The 16,930-nt window shown below is 45.5% G+C and overlaps 1 protein-coding gene across 2 annotated transcripts in view; it reads right to left on the reverse strand.

The window, feature by feature from the left end:
- Positions 1-10,000: 10,000 nt before the first annotated feature.
- The window catches only part of VAV1 (vav guanine nucleotide exchange factor 1), a 49,871-nt gene continuing 42,941 nt past the window's right edge, over positions 10,001-16,930 (reverse strand). Inside the window, exons 24-27 of one of the 2 annotated variants that reach the window (XM_077860219.1) lie at positions 15,698-15,785; positions 13,714-13,828; positions 12,254-12,402; positions 10,001-10,310 (exon numbers count right to left, since the gene is read on the reverse strand). In XM_077860219.1, the coding sequence (XP_077716345.1) occupies positions 10,257-10,310; positions 12,254-12,402; positions 13,714-13,828; positions 15,698-15,785 (406 nt within the window). In that variant the 3' untranslated portion in view covers positions 10,001-10,256. Of the gene's footprint in view, positions 10,311-12,253; positions 12,406-13,713; positions 13,829-15,697; positions 15,786-16,930 lie in introns of both variants that reach the window. The other variant, XM_077860218.1, reaches the window with a different exon arrangement.

The following is a 16,930-nucleotide window of genomic DNA, read 5'->3' on the forward strand; positions in this document are numbered from 1 at the left end:
CAGGATTTCCAGATTTCTATGCTCGTCTGGAAGCAGAATTCCTTCTTCCTTGGGAGACCTCAGTTTTTGTTCTTAAGGCTTTCAACTGGTTAAATGAGACCCACGTACATTATGGAGGGCCATCTGTTTTCTCAAAGTCCACCAATCTCAGTGCTAACCACATCTTTAAAATACTTTCACAGCAGCATCTACACTGGTGTTTGACCACACAACTGATCCCCAGACTGCAGCCAAGTGGACACATAAACTTAACCACCACAAAGTCCAACAACAGGAAATTCTAGAATATTCTAGTTGGTGAGTAGGAGGGGAACAAATCAGTGGTTGCCTAGGGCCAGGAGTGGGGGGTGTAGGAGGGAGGAAGAACAAGGGGCTCAAGGAAATTTAGGGAGATGATGGAAATGTTCTGCATCTTGCTTAAAGCAGAGGCTTTCAAAACTCATCAATTTTTACACTGTGAAAGGAAGCAGCTTGTACATAAATCACTGCTTGATAGAGTTAAGATTGACTGCAAAATTTTAAAAAAATTATCCACCATGCCACCAAATGATTTTGTTGTGCATTCATAGAAAGGAATCAAATTATTTTATGCTATATAAAGCGACTGGAAGACATGCATTTTGAGTTTCTCCAGTGAAGTGATGTCTCTTCCATTTGTTTTCATCTAGAGCTGATCTCATTTCACAGTGATGAATACATTTGGCCTCGAGAGCTGCAAAGCAATCTAAATCTATAATTCCTTAAAAATATTAACCATAAAACAACCAAACACAGTACGGTTTCTGTTTCCTAACTGCCCTGTGAACTGATAAGAAATATTTCTTGGGAATCCCTCCTCCTCAACAGTTAGAGCTTGGTCACCATGTTTGGAACCAACATCGTCTGCCATCGTGGGAACTCGCAGAGGATTTGCTTTTGCATCTCCCTGGGAGGGGATACCTGGCCCTTGCAAGCTAGCTTTGCTGCCTCCACATGCTTGATCTGCGAATTTCTGCAGCAACTCTGATCCTCAAGTGGCTTCTGTGATTGTTGCATCTCCCAAGAGGCAGCAGCAAGAGCTGGAAGGGCTGCTATCTACCCTGGACCTCATTCGGATGCTGCCAGAAGTAGAACCAGAAGAGGATATGGAAGTGCAGAAGCTTTGAGAGGTTCAAAATAAGCTATCGTATTTATTCCCCGAACACAGGGCCCCAGAGTTCAGGCAAATGGGGCAGAATTTGAGGGAAGTGAATCTCCAAGAATGTAAGTGGTGGCGTAAGAAAACCGTGGTGAACACGGGTTTTTTTTTTCTGTCCCTCACCGGATGCCAGGGTTTCTGTGCATTGTTCTGTGCAAATGTCCCTGGCTGAGGGGAAGTGGAGACCAAAGCTCATCCTACGCTAGGTTGCACACCCTGGGAGTGGCCCTGCATCTGACAATGGCAGGGGTGGGGAGCGCTTCTGCTAATTTTCACAAAGACTCCTGGCAACCATCAGAGGCTACCAAAGGAAGTTCTTGGAGGGGCTTTTAATTTTTACATTTAAAAAAATTATTAATTTACTTATTCATGAGAGACACAGAGAGAGAGAGAGGCAGAGACACAGGCTGAGGGAGAAGCAGGCTCCATGCAGGGAGCCTGACAGGGGACTCGATCCAGGGTCTCCAGGATCACACCCTGGGCTGAAGGCAGGGGCTAAACCACTGAGCTACCGGGGCTGCCCTAATTTTTACATTTTTTAAAAAAATATTGATCTCACCAAGCTCATTCTTCAGACTTAAATAGAGTGATGTTAAGAGAGAGAGAGAGAGCTGTCCTATGCCTGACTTCCTTGCCTGAAATTCCATATTACTCATTCCTTTGGATAAAAGCATTTCTCTTCCAGAAAATGCAAAGCTCTGACTTAACGGGCTCCTGAGAGCCTTTGCACTTGCTGTTTCCTCTGCCCAAAACTCATGTTTCCTCCCCGTTTTCCATGCTGAGTGCTCTCCAAGAATTTGGGCCTCAGCCATCCATTGAGGAACAAGCCCTGCCCCCATCGAGCCGCTCCAGGCCTGCTACTCAGCATTATTTTTCTCCACAGAGCTGACCCCCAAACTCAAATTGAGGACACTTCATGACTCAGCTTTATCTCCTGCCCCTTTCTGCCTGCGGAGACCATTGTGGCCTGGGCAGGAAGGAAGGCACAGCTCATATGTGGCTCTGTGGACCGTCCTACAGAACCAGCCTGACGCCTGGCCTGTCTGATGTCTATCAGATGGGCTGGGGGGTTAGGGCGGCATTTATATATTTTTCTGCCTTCTTATATTTCTTATGTTGTCCTTTGCTTTCCCTTTCTTTTTTTTTTTTTTTTTCAGGGGCAGGAAGGGGCAGATGGAGAGAGAGAATCTAAAACAGACTCCACGCCTACCACAGAGCCTGACACAGGGCTCGATCTCACCACCTGAGATTGTGACCTGAGCCGAAACCAAGAGTTGGGTGCTCAACTGACTGAGCCATCCAGGTGCTTCTTTATGTCTTTATTTTTATTTTATTTTTATATCTTTCTTTTTTTAAAAAAGATTGTATTTATTCATGAGAATACACAGAGAGGAGACAGAGAGATATCCTGTCTGATGTCTATCTGTGCTTTTCCCCAAATGGATCAGAAATGGGGAAGACTCGGAGCGTCTGGGTGGCTCAGTGAGGCTCAGCCTTTGGCTCAGATCATGATCCCGGGGTCCTAGGATCGAGTCCCTCATCGGGCTCCCTCCGTGGAGCCTGCTTCTCCCTCTGCCTGTGTCTCTGCCTCTCTCTGTGTGTCTCTCATGAATAAATAAGTAAAACAATTTTAAAAAAAAGAAAGTAAACTCAACAGCAAAGAAACAATCAAATCATGAAATGAACAAAAGACATGAACAGAAATCTCACAGAGGAAGACATAGACATGGCCAACAAGCACATGGGAAAATGCTCCGCATCACTGGCCATCAAGGAAATACAAATCAAAACCACAATGAGATACCACCTCACATCAGTGAGAATGGGGACAAGTAACAAGACAGGAAACAACAAATGTTGGAGAGGATGTGGAGAAAGGGGAACCCTCCTGCACTGTTGGTGGGAATGTGAGCTGGTGCAGCCACTCTGGAAAACTGTGTGGAGATTCCTCAAAGAGTTAAAAATAGACCTGCCCTACGACCCAGCAATTGCACTACTGGGGATTTACCCCAAAGATACAGATGCAATGAAACACCAGGACACCCGCACCCCGATGTTTATAGCAGCAATGTCCACAATAGCCAAACTGTGGAAGGAGCCTCGGTGTCCATCGAAAGATGAATGGATAAAGAAGATGTGGTTTATGTATGCAATGGAATATTCCTCAGCCATTAGAAACGACAAATACCCACCATTTGCTTCAACGTGGATGGAACTGAAGGGTATTATGCTGAGTGAAATGAGTCAATCGAAGAAGGACAAACAGTATATGGTCTCATTCATTTGGAGAATATAAAAAATAGTGAAGGGGAATAAAGGGGAAAGGAGAAAAAATGTGTGGGAAATATCAGAAAGGGAGACAGAACATGAGACTCCTAACTCTGGGAAACGATCTAGGGGTGGTGGAAGGGGAGGTGGGCAGGGGGTGGGGGTGACTGGTGATGGGCACTGAGGGGGGCACTTGATAGGATGACCACTGGGTGTTATTCTATATGTTGGCAAATTGAACACCAATAAAAAATAAATTAAAATAAAAATTTTTAAAAATTTAAAAAAGAAAGAAATGGCAAAGACTGGAGATAAAGGAGGTGATGATGCTAATGATTTGGGAATCAGCCATGGCAGGTGTATTTGTACCATGGAAATTGAAACGTGCTGTCCCAGCATCCACTGATTAAATCCGCTTCCTCCATCACCCCCCTCCCCCACCCCATCTCCTGCAGCTTAAAGTTCAAACCCATAAGGCTGACTTCCAGCCTTGCCTTAAAGTCTGGTCTTTTTTTTTTTTTTTTTTTTTTTTTTGAACAGTCGAAGGCAGAAAGGTTTGCATGCGAAGGCCACGTTAGCCACTAGATGGCAGCACACAGCTGCAGACTGATGCCTGAGACACAGGGATCCACCTTCTGTGACCAACGGGAGCAATCTCCAACACCAGGAAACCCAGGGTTCTGGGCCCCTGAGGAAGGGTTGTCCTCAGGTAGATAGTCCTCGGGTATTATGATGGGGCCCTGCATGAACATCTGCCTCAGGAAGAAACTCTGGGGGGTGATAGATATGCTAATGTCCTTGATACTGGTAATGATTTTACAGGTAGATATGGTTAACCCCAAACTCATTGTGACATATATGTTCAACACATACAGCTTTTTAGGTACTGATCATACCTCAACAAACCAGTTTTAAAAAGAAGAAAGGAAATCTGCCCCATGCCTGACTTCCCTGAACTTCCACCATTAGAGAGTTATTCCTTTAGCTTAAACATTTCTCTTCCGGAAGATACATGGTACTGACTCAACAGCCCAAGTGCAAGCCCCTGGAAGGGATTGCAGAAATGGGAAGGGCCTTCAGACCAGAGAATAAAGGCTCTGGCTAGAGCCCCCTCCACCCACAATATGTTTTGCCGCCTTTTTAACAGTATAAACACGAACTTGTTCCCTCAAAGCCCTGGAATCCCAACTCTCTATTTCTCCCTCTTGCCCTGTCCTAGTCTCTGGAAGCTGGGAGTGCTCATACCCAAGAAGACCCTGAGATTAAGACCTCCGTGGGCCCCTCTGGATGGGTCCTTCCGTGGAGTTTTGGATGAATGAGAAGGTGTGCCATCGGTCGGTGTGATGGTGCTGGGAAGCTGCAAAGCCAAAAGCACCAGGAGCCCTTTCTGGTGCCTAACCTGCGCTCATGAACAAGCACACACGTGCAGACACACACAGAGATACACACATACACACTCCTTCCTCTGCTCTCTCCTGCTCTCTTCCCCAAGGAGGGACCCAAATCCGCAGACGAGGTTGGGGCGCTATTTGTGCCTGTCCACCAGGGGGCAAGCTTGGCTTTAATTTGGGGCCATCTGCAGTGGAAATGTCCCCAATTTGTGTCTTGGCCTTTAGGATCCCTGCTGTCTGATCCAGGGGCTGCCTCTCTGCCATTTGGAGTCAGCCTCCACCGACTTCAGGTGTGGAGGTCTTCATCTGAATTTATGAGTTCCCAGGACCGGGCGCATGCGCGAGTCTATTTGAGGGTGTGTGTGACTGTCTACTTCCCGCACCACCTGTTGGGCATGGAGGTAGCCGTGTAAGGATTCCAGGTGTGTCCCTGTGTCTGGCTGAGCCTCCAATATATGTCTCCGTGTCTATGTAACCAGCTTTATATGTGCATGTGTGTGTACACACATGCCTGTGATTGCCTGTAGAAAGAGGGTGTTGGTATTTTTGTATCTGTGCGTGTTTCTATTCATTTGTCTGTTTTTTATGATTTTGCAGGAGTGTTTGGGTCTGCAGTCTGTTGGCCTGTTGCAATGCAGGGCGGGCAGGGGAGGGCAGCGGGGTGTTACCCTGTCTGTGTGTCTCTAGAGCTGTCTGCCTACAGTTGTATGTGGGCAAATGCTTGGTGCCTGCCCGCATCCATCTGTGTGTCCACGTGCCAGGCTCTGTTGGGTGTATTTGGCCATGTGTGTGTATTTGGGGGTTGTGTTTCTTCATGACCATCTCTGTTTGTCCTGTCGTGCAGTGGGGGTTCTTTATGAGGGCTTTCGTGTGCACCTTAGATGTATGTTATGATATGAGGTGATTCCCCTCAAAAATCCACATGTTGACGTCCCAAATCCCCAGTATCTTCAGAATGTGACCTTGTTTATAAATAAGGCCTTTGTGGATAGAATGTACTGAGTTAAATTGAGATCATCCCGGAAGTAGGGTGGGCCCTTCATCCAGCCTGATGGGTGTCCTTAAAAGAAAGAGGGATTTGGACATAGACATGCACACAAGGAGGACAGAATGGGAACGCTGGATTGTGCCATGAGCTAAGGAACTACCAGAAGCTCGGGGAGGCCACCAGAACAGATCCCTGTGTGGCATCTCCGACCAAGCACAGGCTTGCCAACCCCTTGATGCTGGACTTCTGGCCTCCAGAACTGAGATAGTAAGTTTCTGCCATTTGAACCACCCAGTCAGTAGTCCTTTATTACAGCAGCCCAAGGGAGCTGCAGTGTGTGTGTGTGTGTGTGTGTGTGTGTGCGCGCACGCACATCCCCAGGCAGACAGGTGTAACTGATTGCCAGCATCAGAGAACTTCCGAGTTAGGGCATTGGGGGGGCCGCTATGTGCTCCTTTAACTCTCTGCCATTAGTTAGCTCTCTGCCATTAGTTAGCTGTGCCCTGGAACCCAACCCCCCAGCCATCAGCAGGCCTCCCCAGAGCTCACCTGAGGCCCCTCATCATCTCCACCACACCACCAAGAAGCAGCTTCCTCCAGCAACTGTCTTCAGGAAGCCGGTCACAGCCTCTCCCTTCCTGGCCCCCTGGAGGGACACCTAAGAAGGCAGATCTTGCATCAGGCCTGACCTGGGCTCCGTCTGACAACTACTTCAGCCCCCCTCCCTCCCCTTCTAGGAAAAGTCAACCCTTTGCAGTTCTCAGAACCCACAAAGCACACCATCACTTCCACCTCCCCCTAAAAAAAATGTCCCTGCATTTTTATTAAATACTCCAGCTCATTGCTCAGGTACCACCCTAGATGTTTCCTCCTCCAAGAAGTCCTCCCTGACCATCCCCTCAACCCAAGCCTGGGTGAGACATATGTCTCCTTTCCCATAACCCCTTGCTTCCCTCAACCTGAAACTCCTCACTGCTTGCCATGATCACCTGGTTGATTGGTAAGAGTCCTCATTAGGTTGTATGCACTTGGCAGGCAGGTCTGTGCCTGATTCATTCACATGGCACAAAGCTGGTGTACGAGTTTGCTCAGGCTGCCGTGACAAAGTGCCACAGACAGGACAGCTTATACAACAGACATTTACTGTCTCAAACCCAAGATCAGATATTGGTTGGGTTGGTTCTTTCTGAGGCTGCTCTTCTTGGTTCACAGATGATCTGTGGATGGGTCTGTGTCTCCATACCTATCAGGACACCAGTCATGTGGGATGAGGGCCCATCCTCATGACCTTATTTTAATTTACTCACCACTATCAAGACTTCATCTCCAAAAACAGTCACATTCTGAGGTCCTGATTAGGACTTCAACCCATGAATTTGGAGAGGGTTCAGGTTAAGCCAGAACAGCTGGTGTTATTAGCTGCTTATCACCAACAGGAGTGAATAAATCAATGTTTGATACAAAGGCCCCTCCCGTTGATTCTGGCTTTGTTCTGAGTATTCACACCTCTCTCTGAGGATTAAACATTCCTGTTCTGTTGATGCTAGTCTTAGCCATTCAACTTGCTTTAGCCAATGAAATGCAAGAGGAAGTAGTACGCCATTCTCTGGAAGAAACTTTGAGAGCCCCTGAGCGGTCCTGCCATCTCTCCTTTCTTTCTGCCAGGAGTCTGGCATATCCTGAGCCTGGAATGTCTCAAATTGTGGGGCTACTCCTGCAATGCCTTCTCCTTCCAGGAACTTCTTCAGCACAGTTGAAGCTAATACCTGAAGGAGCTATTTGTATGACAGACCGGAAGTCACACGTGGCTGCAGCAACACTTAGCCTAAGGCGAGGGATGATAGTTTGCCCTATAAAGACCCCCAAGTCGGGGTTGAGAGCCCAAAGCATGGCTGGCATCGAAGTTCAGCTTGGGTCTGGCGGATGGTGATGCTCAGGACCTCCAAGAACAAGTCCATGACCTCTACCTCATTAGCACCACTGAATTAGACAGCCCGGGTAGCCTCCTTAGAACTTTGGTAAATTCATGATGTGGCTCAGGGAGGGGAGTCATGGAGGAAGACAGAAGCTCTCTCGTAGTCCTTGACCTCTGTGATTCCAACACCCCCATTTTCCATTACACATTCCTTCAAACATGGAAAGTTCTTCCAGACTTCAGAGTCCAGATCATCACCTGGCCAGGTGCATGCAGGTGCTGTCTGGGCACTGGTTTCCTTGGGTTGAGGACAGAACCAGAAAACTCTAAGGTTCCCACCAGCCACTGGAGTGATGGTTAAGAGGGTGGCTTTGCATCTTGTTACCAGCCAACTCTGCACCCTCAGACAGGTGATTTCCCATCTTTCTCTAGTTCAGAGAGGTGAAGTCACTTTTCCAAAATGTTACAGCTAATTTTACAGAAACAAAGCTGCTCTTGGGATCTTCCCAGAGCTGTGGTCATGATGCTCTATTGCGCATGAGGCTAGTTGTGAGATAGCATTGGATGGTAAGTGTGAAGCACTGGCTTGACATGGGGCTGCCTCTGTTATTAGAGTGTGGGGAGTAATATTTAGAAGTATTAGCTCTTTTCCCCAAAATTAACATATAACCTATGGCCCTTCCCTAGCCCTGGCCACCATCTTTTTTGCCTCCAAAGGGGTATTTCTACAACCTGCAGGAGAGTTACCAAAGAAATAGCGTTTTGGCTTCTGAACTTCAAAAGCCTTTTTAGAGATTTTTGCATCTAGGCTTTTGAACCTCAAAAATCGAAGCCCCAAAGGATGCCCAATAAAAATCTGATCATAGTGGGTGCCAGGGGCTGGAGGGAGGAGGAAATGGGGAGTTGTTGCCTAATGGGGAGACCAGAGTTTTTGTTTTGCAAGATGAAAAATTCTGGACATTGGTTGCACAACCAATATTCGTCACACTACTGAACCATACTCGTAAAACTGGTGAGGATAATGGATTTTATATTGTGTATATTGGGCCACAATTTTTCAAAAATTAAATTGATTAAGCAAAAAGAAAAAAAATCTGGCCATGTTTGTGGAACGGCATTCATCAGACTGAAGCAACTTTTCCTTCAATAAGAAAGGTCATGACTCTCCAAGGCAGAGGGGAAGAGATAGGTCCAGAGAAGCATCCCTGTATCTTATCCACACACCCCAGTTTAGATGGCTTCAGGGCAATAAGAGAAAAAGAAGGTTCCCTGGAGCCCTATGGACCCCAGGATATAGCAAGCTCTGCAGAGGTTCTCCACACCCTGCATATGGCCGGATCCATTGGGTAGGGATGGCTGCAAAGAGGTTGTACACACAGTTTCTCTGTACTTTATGGGACAATGCAGCAGACCCTGTCAGCACTCTGCCCACCCACTGATCATATCCAACAGGTCAACAGCTCCAGAAATGCCTGTGTTTCTCCAGCCACCAGAGCATGCACTGCCTAGATACAAGCAGTTCAGAAGCAATGACTGATGGAAGTTGGTGAACACATATCCCAACTCCCTTGCCCTTCAACTGCAAGGAATGTTCTGTATGGACTTCCAGGGGGGTTCCCCAACAAGAACGAGCCCCTGCTGCCCACAGCTGTCACCTGCTCATCAGTGCTCCCTTTACTGGCTCCTCCCTTCTCCCTCCCTTCTGGTTACTTCTTGGGATCACCTTCCAGATTAACCGGGCACATCCAAATCCTTGTCTCAGGCTCTGCTTCTGGAGAAGCCCACTGGAGACAGTGACCATATAATTTATCACCCAAAGCAGGACACTTTGGAGAATAAAAGGGATCATGATTAATAACTACACCAGGGCAATAGCCAAGAGTGTTGCAGATAAACCAAGAGGCACAGTCATTCCACTCAGTATTTCAGGACAATCAGCCAGATGTCTTGCATGTGCCAGGAGGGATGTGAAAGTTGCAGAGGAACCAAACATGAAGCAGAAGCAATGACATCTCTGCAGGTGGCAGTGTGAGAGATAACCGCCAAGCACCAGCTGTCTCCCCAACACCCCAGTGTCAAGCCCGGTGGAATTTAAGCCTGATCTTGGGGAAAGCTGACTAAGATGCTTCCTTTTAGCAGAATTGGATGGTAGTTAAGTTCTAGCACAGAAAAAAAAACAAAGGAGAGTTACATTTTTGTGATCTGGAATCTGTGAGTGTAAAATTCTTTCCCATTCAAGTCCTCCTGAATGACAGCAGTCATTCCTTTCATGATTTTATTAGAAGCTGTTGCCTTGAGCCCCACCTTCTTGAGGGACCCCAAGAGAAAATCAGTGTGTTATAAATTAACCATGGCGGGCGTCATCCCAGGAGCCCTGCCAGCTGGATGCTGGCCCTCCACAGTCCATCCTGGATTCTCAACCCGCTGGGACCTGTCACAGCCCCTCCTGGCCCTGGTGCCTGTTCATCCTGGGCTCAGAGCCTGGAGTTTCTCATCTCTCGGCCAGTGTGCCAAAGCTCAGCAGTATTCAGAATAATCCTCCTCCACGTAGTTAGAGGGGAACCAGCCAACCTGGAAAGAGAAGAGAAAGTAGTCAGGGCAGCTTCTGCACCTTCCCTACTGTTCCTCAACATACCAGGCAGGTTCCCTTGCAGCCCCAGGGCCTGTGCACCTGACATACCTTCTACCCTAGAAAGTACATCCCTAAAAAAAAAAATACATCCCTGAGATACACATGACTGATACCCCCCCCAAACACCTTCCAGAGTTCTCTATCACATGTCACCTTATTAATGAGGCCTTCCTGACTACCCTATTTAAAATTGCAAACCCTATCCACCCCCCCACACTCCTTATCCCTGTTTTATTTTTCTCCATAGCACTTGTCAGCATCTTATTGATTATATATTACTTATTTATGGGCTTGTCATCTGTCCCCACATTCCCACTACAAAATGAGCTCCTCAAGGGTGGGGATTATTGTCTATTTTATTCATTAGATTCCCAAGAGCCTAGAATAGTTCCTGGCACACCAGAGATGCTTAATAAATATTTCTTAAAAGGATGGATGGATGGTTGGATAGATAGATGGACAGATGAATCCATTATAGCCAAGATTTCCCAAAGGCTCTCTCAAACCCCAGTTGTCCTCCCCTACACATTGAACTAACCATCCACAATTCCTTTTTTTAAGATTTTATCTCATTTATTTGAGAAAGAGGGAGAGAGAGCATAAGCGGGAGGTGGGCAGAGAGAGAGGAAGAAGCAGACTCCCCACTGAGCAGGGAGCCCAATGCAGGGCTCGATCCCAGGACCCTGAGATCATGACCTGAACCAAAAGCAGACACTTAACCTACTGAGCCATCCAGGTGCCTTCTACCCTCTACAATTCTCAACAAAACTGTTCACCTAAGCAATTATCTGAGCTGTTTTTTCACATATGTTTCCCCCAGTAGGATGCAAGTTCCTGACCAAACTTCACTCTTTAACAAAATTTTTTAAAGATTTTATTTATTTATTCATAAGAGACACACAGAGAGAAAGAGAGAGGCAGAGACACAGGCAGAGGGAGAAGCAGGCTCCATGTAGGGCGCCCGATGTGGGACTTGATCCCGGGACTCCAGGATCACGCCCTGAGCCAAAGGCAGATACTTAACCACTGAGCCACCCAGGGATCCCATTTAACAAATATTTTTAAGAAACCATTACAAGTGAAGCAGTATTCTAGAGACTAGGAATTAATTTATGGATAAAACAAATAAGACTCTCTGTCTTCATGGAACAAAAATAAGACCTAGCTGGAAAAAAAATTTTTTTGAGGAACTTTGAGGTCCCTCCTGAAAGTCCGAATGCAGGTAGGCAAAAAAGTACCAAAGGCAAAAGTAGTCAGTTCCAGTTATACCTCTTCATGCATTTAATATTTATTGAGCATCTATTATGCACCAGTCACTGGTGACACTGCCTCAAACAAGAGACAAAAATCCCTCCCTTCATGTCCTCCAAACACACCAATTATTCTCTCACCTCAGGGATTTGTACCTGCTGGTACCTCTGCCTGGAATACTTTCCTCACCTCCTCCATGACCTTCTTGCTGGCTAACTTTACTCATCCCTCAGAGATCACCTTGGCCTCCAGAAGTCCTCCTGACCTGCTCCTACCCTGCCCTGTGATTCCCCATCTCAAACTTGACCACTCAGTGTTGTACCTGCTTGGTTACATGTCTATCATCTTCACTAGACTCTGAGTTTCATGAGGGCAGTGACTGTACCACACTCACTTTGTCATTTTTGTCTCCTCAGCACCCAGCAGAATGCCCAACACATAGTATGTGCTCAGTAAATAAAGGCAAGTTGTGTAAATGAATGAAATCTTTATCTCCTTTCCTCCCCTCTGACCAGGGAAGACCCATAGGAGCCACTCCCCACCTGCTCCATTCCATAATTCTAGGCTCTAGTGCTATAGCCAGGTCACCCCATGCCCTTTCCCCAGCCTGTCAAGCTTTGCACCAACTCACCCGGCCATAGATCTCCCCTCGCCACCAGCCTTGTTGCCCCTTCTTGTTAAGGATCTTGATGATGTCACCCTCCTTGAGAGACAGCTCTGATCGGTCCCGGGCACAGAAGTCATAGCGTGCTTTGGCTGTGCCAAAATATTTGGTGCTTCCTGCTGTGTGGGGGAGAGCAGAGGTGGGTAAATAGCCTGGAGCAGACACCTGCCTGCCATCTAGGGACAGTTGAGGGGAGGTATGCTCTCAGGAGAGTAACACGAGGATGAAGGGTCCCTCAATACTTCTTCATGCAGAGTACTGAGTGCCCTGTGCTCTGAGTGGACACAACTGTACGTCTGGAATCATCCTTCTAGCCCAATCACTATCCAAGTTTAGAAAGTAATGCCATTTACGAACTTTTTAAATGGCATCTATATGTTAAAAGTGAAAGGAATAGAGGGAAGACATGGAGAAATTCATTCTAGGCTGTTCATATTAATTATCCTAAGAATACCAAGGGTCAAAAAAGAAGGGGAATACAAGGAAGACATACAGGGGAGAGAAATACAGAAAATTTTTCATAGTAAAATATTAAGTAACATTATAGAATGGAAAATTAATTTTTAGTATTTCTGAAAATATGCTAAGATCCAAATTGACACCAGAGCAAAAAAGTAACACGCAGACAAACACAAACATCTATCCCATTGGGTGATGAAGATCCTCTGATGATGCCTGGAGTCCTGATGTTATGTTGGTGTTGCTTTTTCAAAAATGTAACATTTTAATAATAATTAATCTTTAAATCTCTCTTTAAAAAAATTTTGGCTATATAAGAATTCAGAAACTATGTGACTTTTCTGAAAAACATACATCAGGATGCACTCTAGCAAAATGAAATTTTGAATAAAATTGAATGAAATCAGAATAAGGAATTTTAAAAATAAAGGGAAATATGGGAAACAAGAAATATAGATGGAATCTGAATAATTCTTGATACTGCATTTGAGAAGCTACATGCAATTGTTAAGAAAGAATTCTAGAACCTATGTCATAATGATTTTAATTCATAGCAAACTGTATCCAACATTTCCAGGTAATGTCAATGAACCTATGGGAGAGGGATGTAAAGGAAAAGAGAAGAAGGCATTAAAGATCTTGCCTTTTTGTGAGAGAATGTTATAGATACTAATTAATTCTTGATATTGACACAAAAATATAGGCTTAAAAGTGCAGGTGAGGACCCTTCTGCTACCTAGTGTCCTCATCTTCCCAAATACAAAAATAACCTCCCTCCCACCTTCCATCCAAGTAAATCAACATGCAAACCACTCAAGAGCAAAGGCACTGACTTGTGTGAGAAGGAGCTCCCATTATTTAACAGATATGACCCCTATATGCCCACTGGAATGTCCATGGCATCCCCAAACTTGCCCTCTACAATAGGAAGGAGCTGGGACCACAGGCCCTCAGCCTGAGACCTCTACCTGGCGGTTTGCTGATGGCTCTCTTCTCAGGCTCCTTGAAGGGGAACTGCAGGGTGGTGTCCAGTGACTTGAAGCAGTCCTTTAGGGAATTCTGCTGGTAAAACTCCACCAGCTCCTGGAAGGACAGCAGGACAGATGCTATCCAATCAGGCCAGCTCACATGGGGCCAGAGCTGGAAGGAGTCACAGCTAACTCCTCAGGTGCAGCAGGTCCCCCCCGTTCCAGCCTCCCTAGTAAGTGACTCCTTGACTGTTCCCCATGATAGGAAGCTCATTCCCTTCTTGACCAACCAGGACCATTTTGTGGGGAAGAGATCACAGTGCCTAAAGCTGGTTCTCTTATTAACAAATTCTCTTCATAATAAATTTACCAAATAATCAACTTGCCTGATAATCAGCTCACCAAAATCAACTCCCCCATGGGTGTTGAGAGTCTTATTTTTGTAATTAATAATTATTATTATTATTATAAATTCTGTTTATTGAACATCTATTATGTGCTGGTCAGTATGCAATCACACATCATAAAAATCTAATAATCATGAAAGATGAATACATTCATGCTTCTCTCATTTTATAAATGGAGAAACTGAGTCACAGAGAAGCCAAGTTCCTGATCTGAGGTCCCACATCTGGAAAAGGGAAGATCCAGAATAGAGTCCCCTGGGGGAAGGGGCAGTAGAGTGTAGTAGGAAAGACAAAACAAAATGTCTCATGGTTTAGAGTTCTAGACTCCAAAAATGCTAGTACCATGAAAGACACACACATGAAGAAAAAGGAAGAAGAAGAAGAAGAAGAAGAAGAAGAAGAAGAAGAAGAAGAAGAAGAAGAAGAAGAAGAAAGATTTTTTAAAAGACTGGCAAACTATCACAAACAAAAAGAGACTAAGGAGATAAAAGAGAAATGCAATGTGTGACCCTTGATTATATCCTGGAGGAAAAAAAAGAGCTATAAAAGGCATATTTGGGGCAGGAGTTTGGAAAATAGACTGTATATTACATAATAATTTTCCATCAATGCTCAATTTCCTGGGTATAATCATGATACTGTAGTGAGATACAAGAATGTCTGGTTCTTCTGATATCCATGCTAAAGTGTTCTTGGGTGAAGGGTCTTGATGCCTGCAACTTATTCTTATATAGGGCAAAATAAATGTGTGTGATGGGGGAAGGGATTGACAGAGAAGGCACAAAAGAGGTAGAATATTAATTAGTAAATGAAAGATTCACAGATGTTCATTTCACTATTCCAGAAACTTTTAGGAAATCTTTCAGAAATAAAACAATGAAGGGAAAAATTTTCAGAATCAAGTTTTGGGGGAGAAAAACATATATGAGCAGTCCTTAACCTTTTAGGGAATCAAAGACCTGTTTGAGAATGGAGTGAAACCTGAGACACACGCCTCCAAATACGTGCAGCTATGTGCAAAATTCTGTATCTTCTTCCAGAGAACTCAGAGCTCCTCAAAGATCCACAGACCACAACTTAAATACACGTGCCTTAGGCCAATGGGCTTAAAATGTCTAAAAGTGTGCCCCAAATTACAGGGCACCAAGCAGAAGCAAAAATGCTTGGAAGGTGTTTGAATTCTCAGTGAAAAGATCATTGAACAGATGAGGCAAAGCTAAGTCTTGAAGTCTTACAGAAACAGGAGCTCTGTTCCTCTGTGATACGAGAAAAAGAATATCAGTTTCACCTGTGTGTGAAATAGAACCTCCTGCAGTGAGGTGAGAAGATTCACTAGAGTCCTATCCATAGCACATCTAGTCACCCAGTAAGTGTTGGCAAATGCTCACTGCTGTTACTCATCACCATCATCATCATGGGCCATTAGGAGAATGAATTTAAGGCCAATAAGTTGCTCCATGGTGCTCTTGGAGGGGCTGCTCTGAGTAGGGGAAAGGGCGGTCCCAAGATGGGGCTTCAGGGAGGGCTAGATTCTCCCAGATTCTGATAGGCCAGGATTGAGGTAGATTGGTGCTTACCGTAAGCCCCCGGAAAGCCTTCTTCTCTGTAATCCGGTACAGTCCTTCTGCTGTCATGATTTTAATATGCTTGACCTCAACATTATACCTGGAAGCAGTGAGAGAGAAGCCCAGATAGTCACTGTGCCCTGACACTGGAGACTCAAGCTCATCGCCTGCCAAGTCTCAGCCCCCAAGCTATATACCCCAACCATGGTCTCACACAATCTTGACAACTTCGGGGAAGAAACAACCATTGAAGCCCAAAGACTCAAGAAACTGCCTCCTGCTGCCCCAGCAGGATTCCCTTCCCTGGGGGATGGGGAGAGGCTTTGCTACTCTAAGCCTTGATATCTTCCCCTGTATATAGGAACCATCTTCCCTGATTCAGAGGTTGTTGAGAAGTCACAAAGATCTTGTAAAGAAAGCCACTTTCTAGAATAGAAAGGATGAGCGCTGTGCTTCTCCCAAGATGGAGAGCCTAGAATCTACAGGAGGGAAAAGAGACCCATTTCCACCAACATGGCGGCCCACAAACTAGTAAGGACACAGAAGAGATATGCACTAATGTCAACACAGAAAACTAGATAACTCACCCCCCCCCCAAAAAAAAATCTGACTACAGAAAACTAGAAATGGTCTACGGCCATACCACCCTGAATGCGCCCGATCTCATCAGAAAACTAGAAATGATGAGGAAAAAAAAAAATGCTGAGCTCTCAAAAAAGTAAAGGGAAATCCCCAGAGGCCAAAAATGAGGTTGAAACCAAAAACAGCTCACTGCATAAACTGCTACCCTACAGGGTTTGCTGATCTTGCTAACCAAGTAGCTTATGGCTTGATGATCCCACAGAAACATGGGATGAGTTACTAGGTCCATTGGAGGTGGAGAGTTAGCACTGAGACTCCCACACTCCATAAGCCTAGACTATCAAATGTGACTTCCTCTAGAAAACCCACCTGTCACTCACAGGGATGATAAGAAAATTTATCTGTCTCAGACCCAAAACAGAAAAGTCACCCTTGAGAACGCAGAACCTCACACCTGCCCTCATGCAAGTTTGGGATTTGAACATAAACCCACATGCACAGTCTAGGAAACTAAGGAATTAACCTAAAATGTTTAACCTGGAAGAAAAAATTAACCTGTTGGTGATCCCAACAGAAGCAAATGCAAAATTTCTGGAGACCCAAGTAGCATGAGATTCCCAACCAGGAAAGCCCCACTCAACATAGACAAAATTACAAAACCGA

Source organism: Canis aureus, chromosome 19, assembly GCF_053574225.1.
Source record: "Canis aureus isolate CA01 chromosome 19, VMU_Caureus_v.1.0, whole genome shotgun sequence".
Classification (NCBI taxonomy): Eukaryota; Metazoa; Chordata; class Mammalia; order Carnivora; family Canidae; genus Canis; species Canis aureus.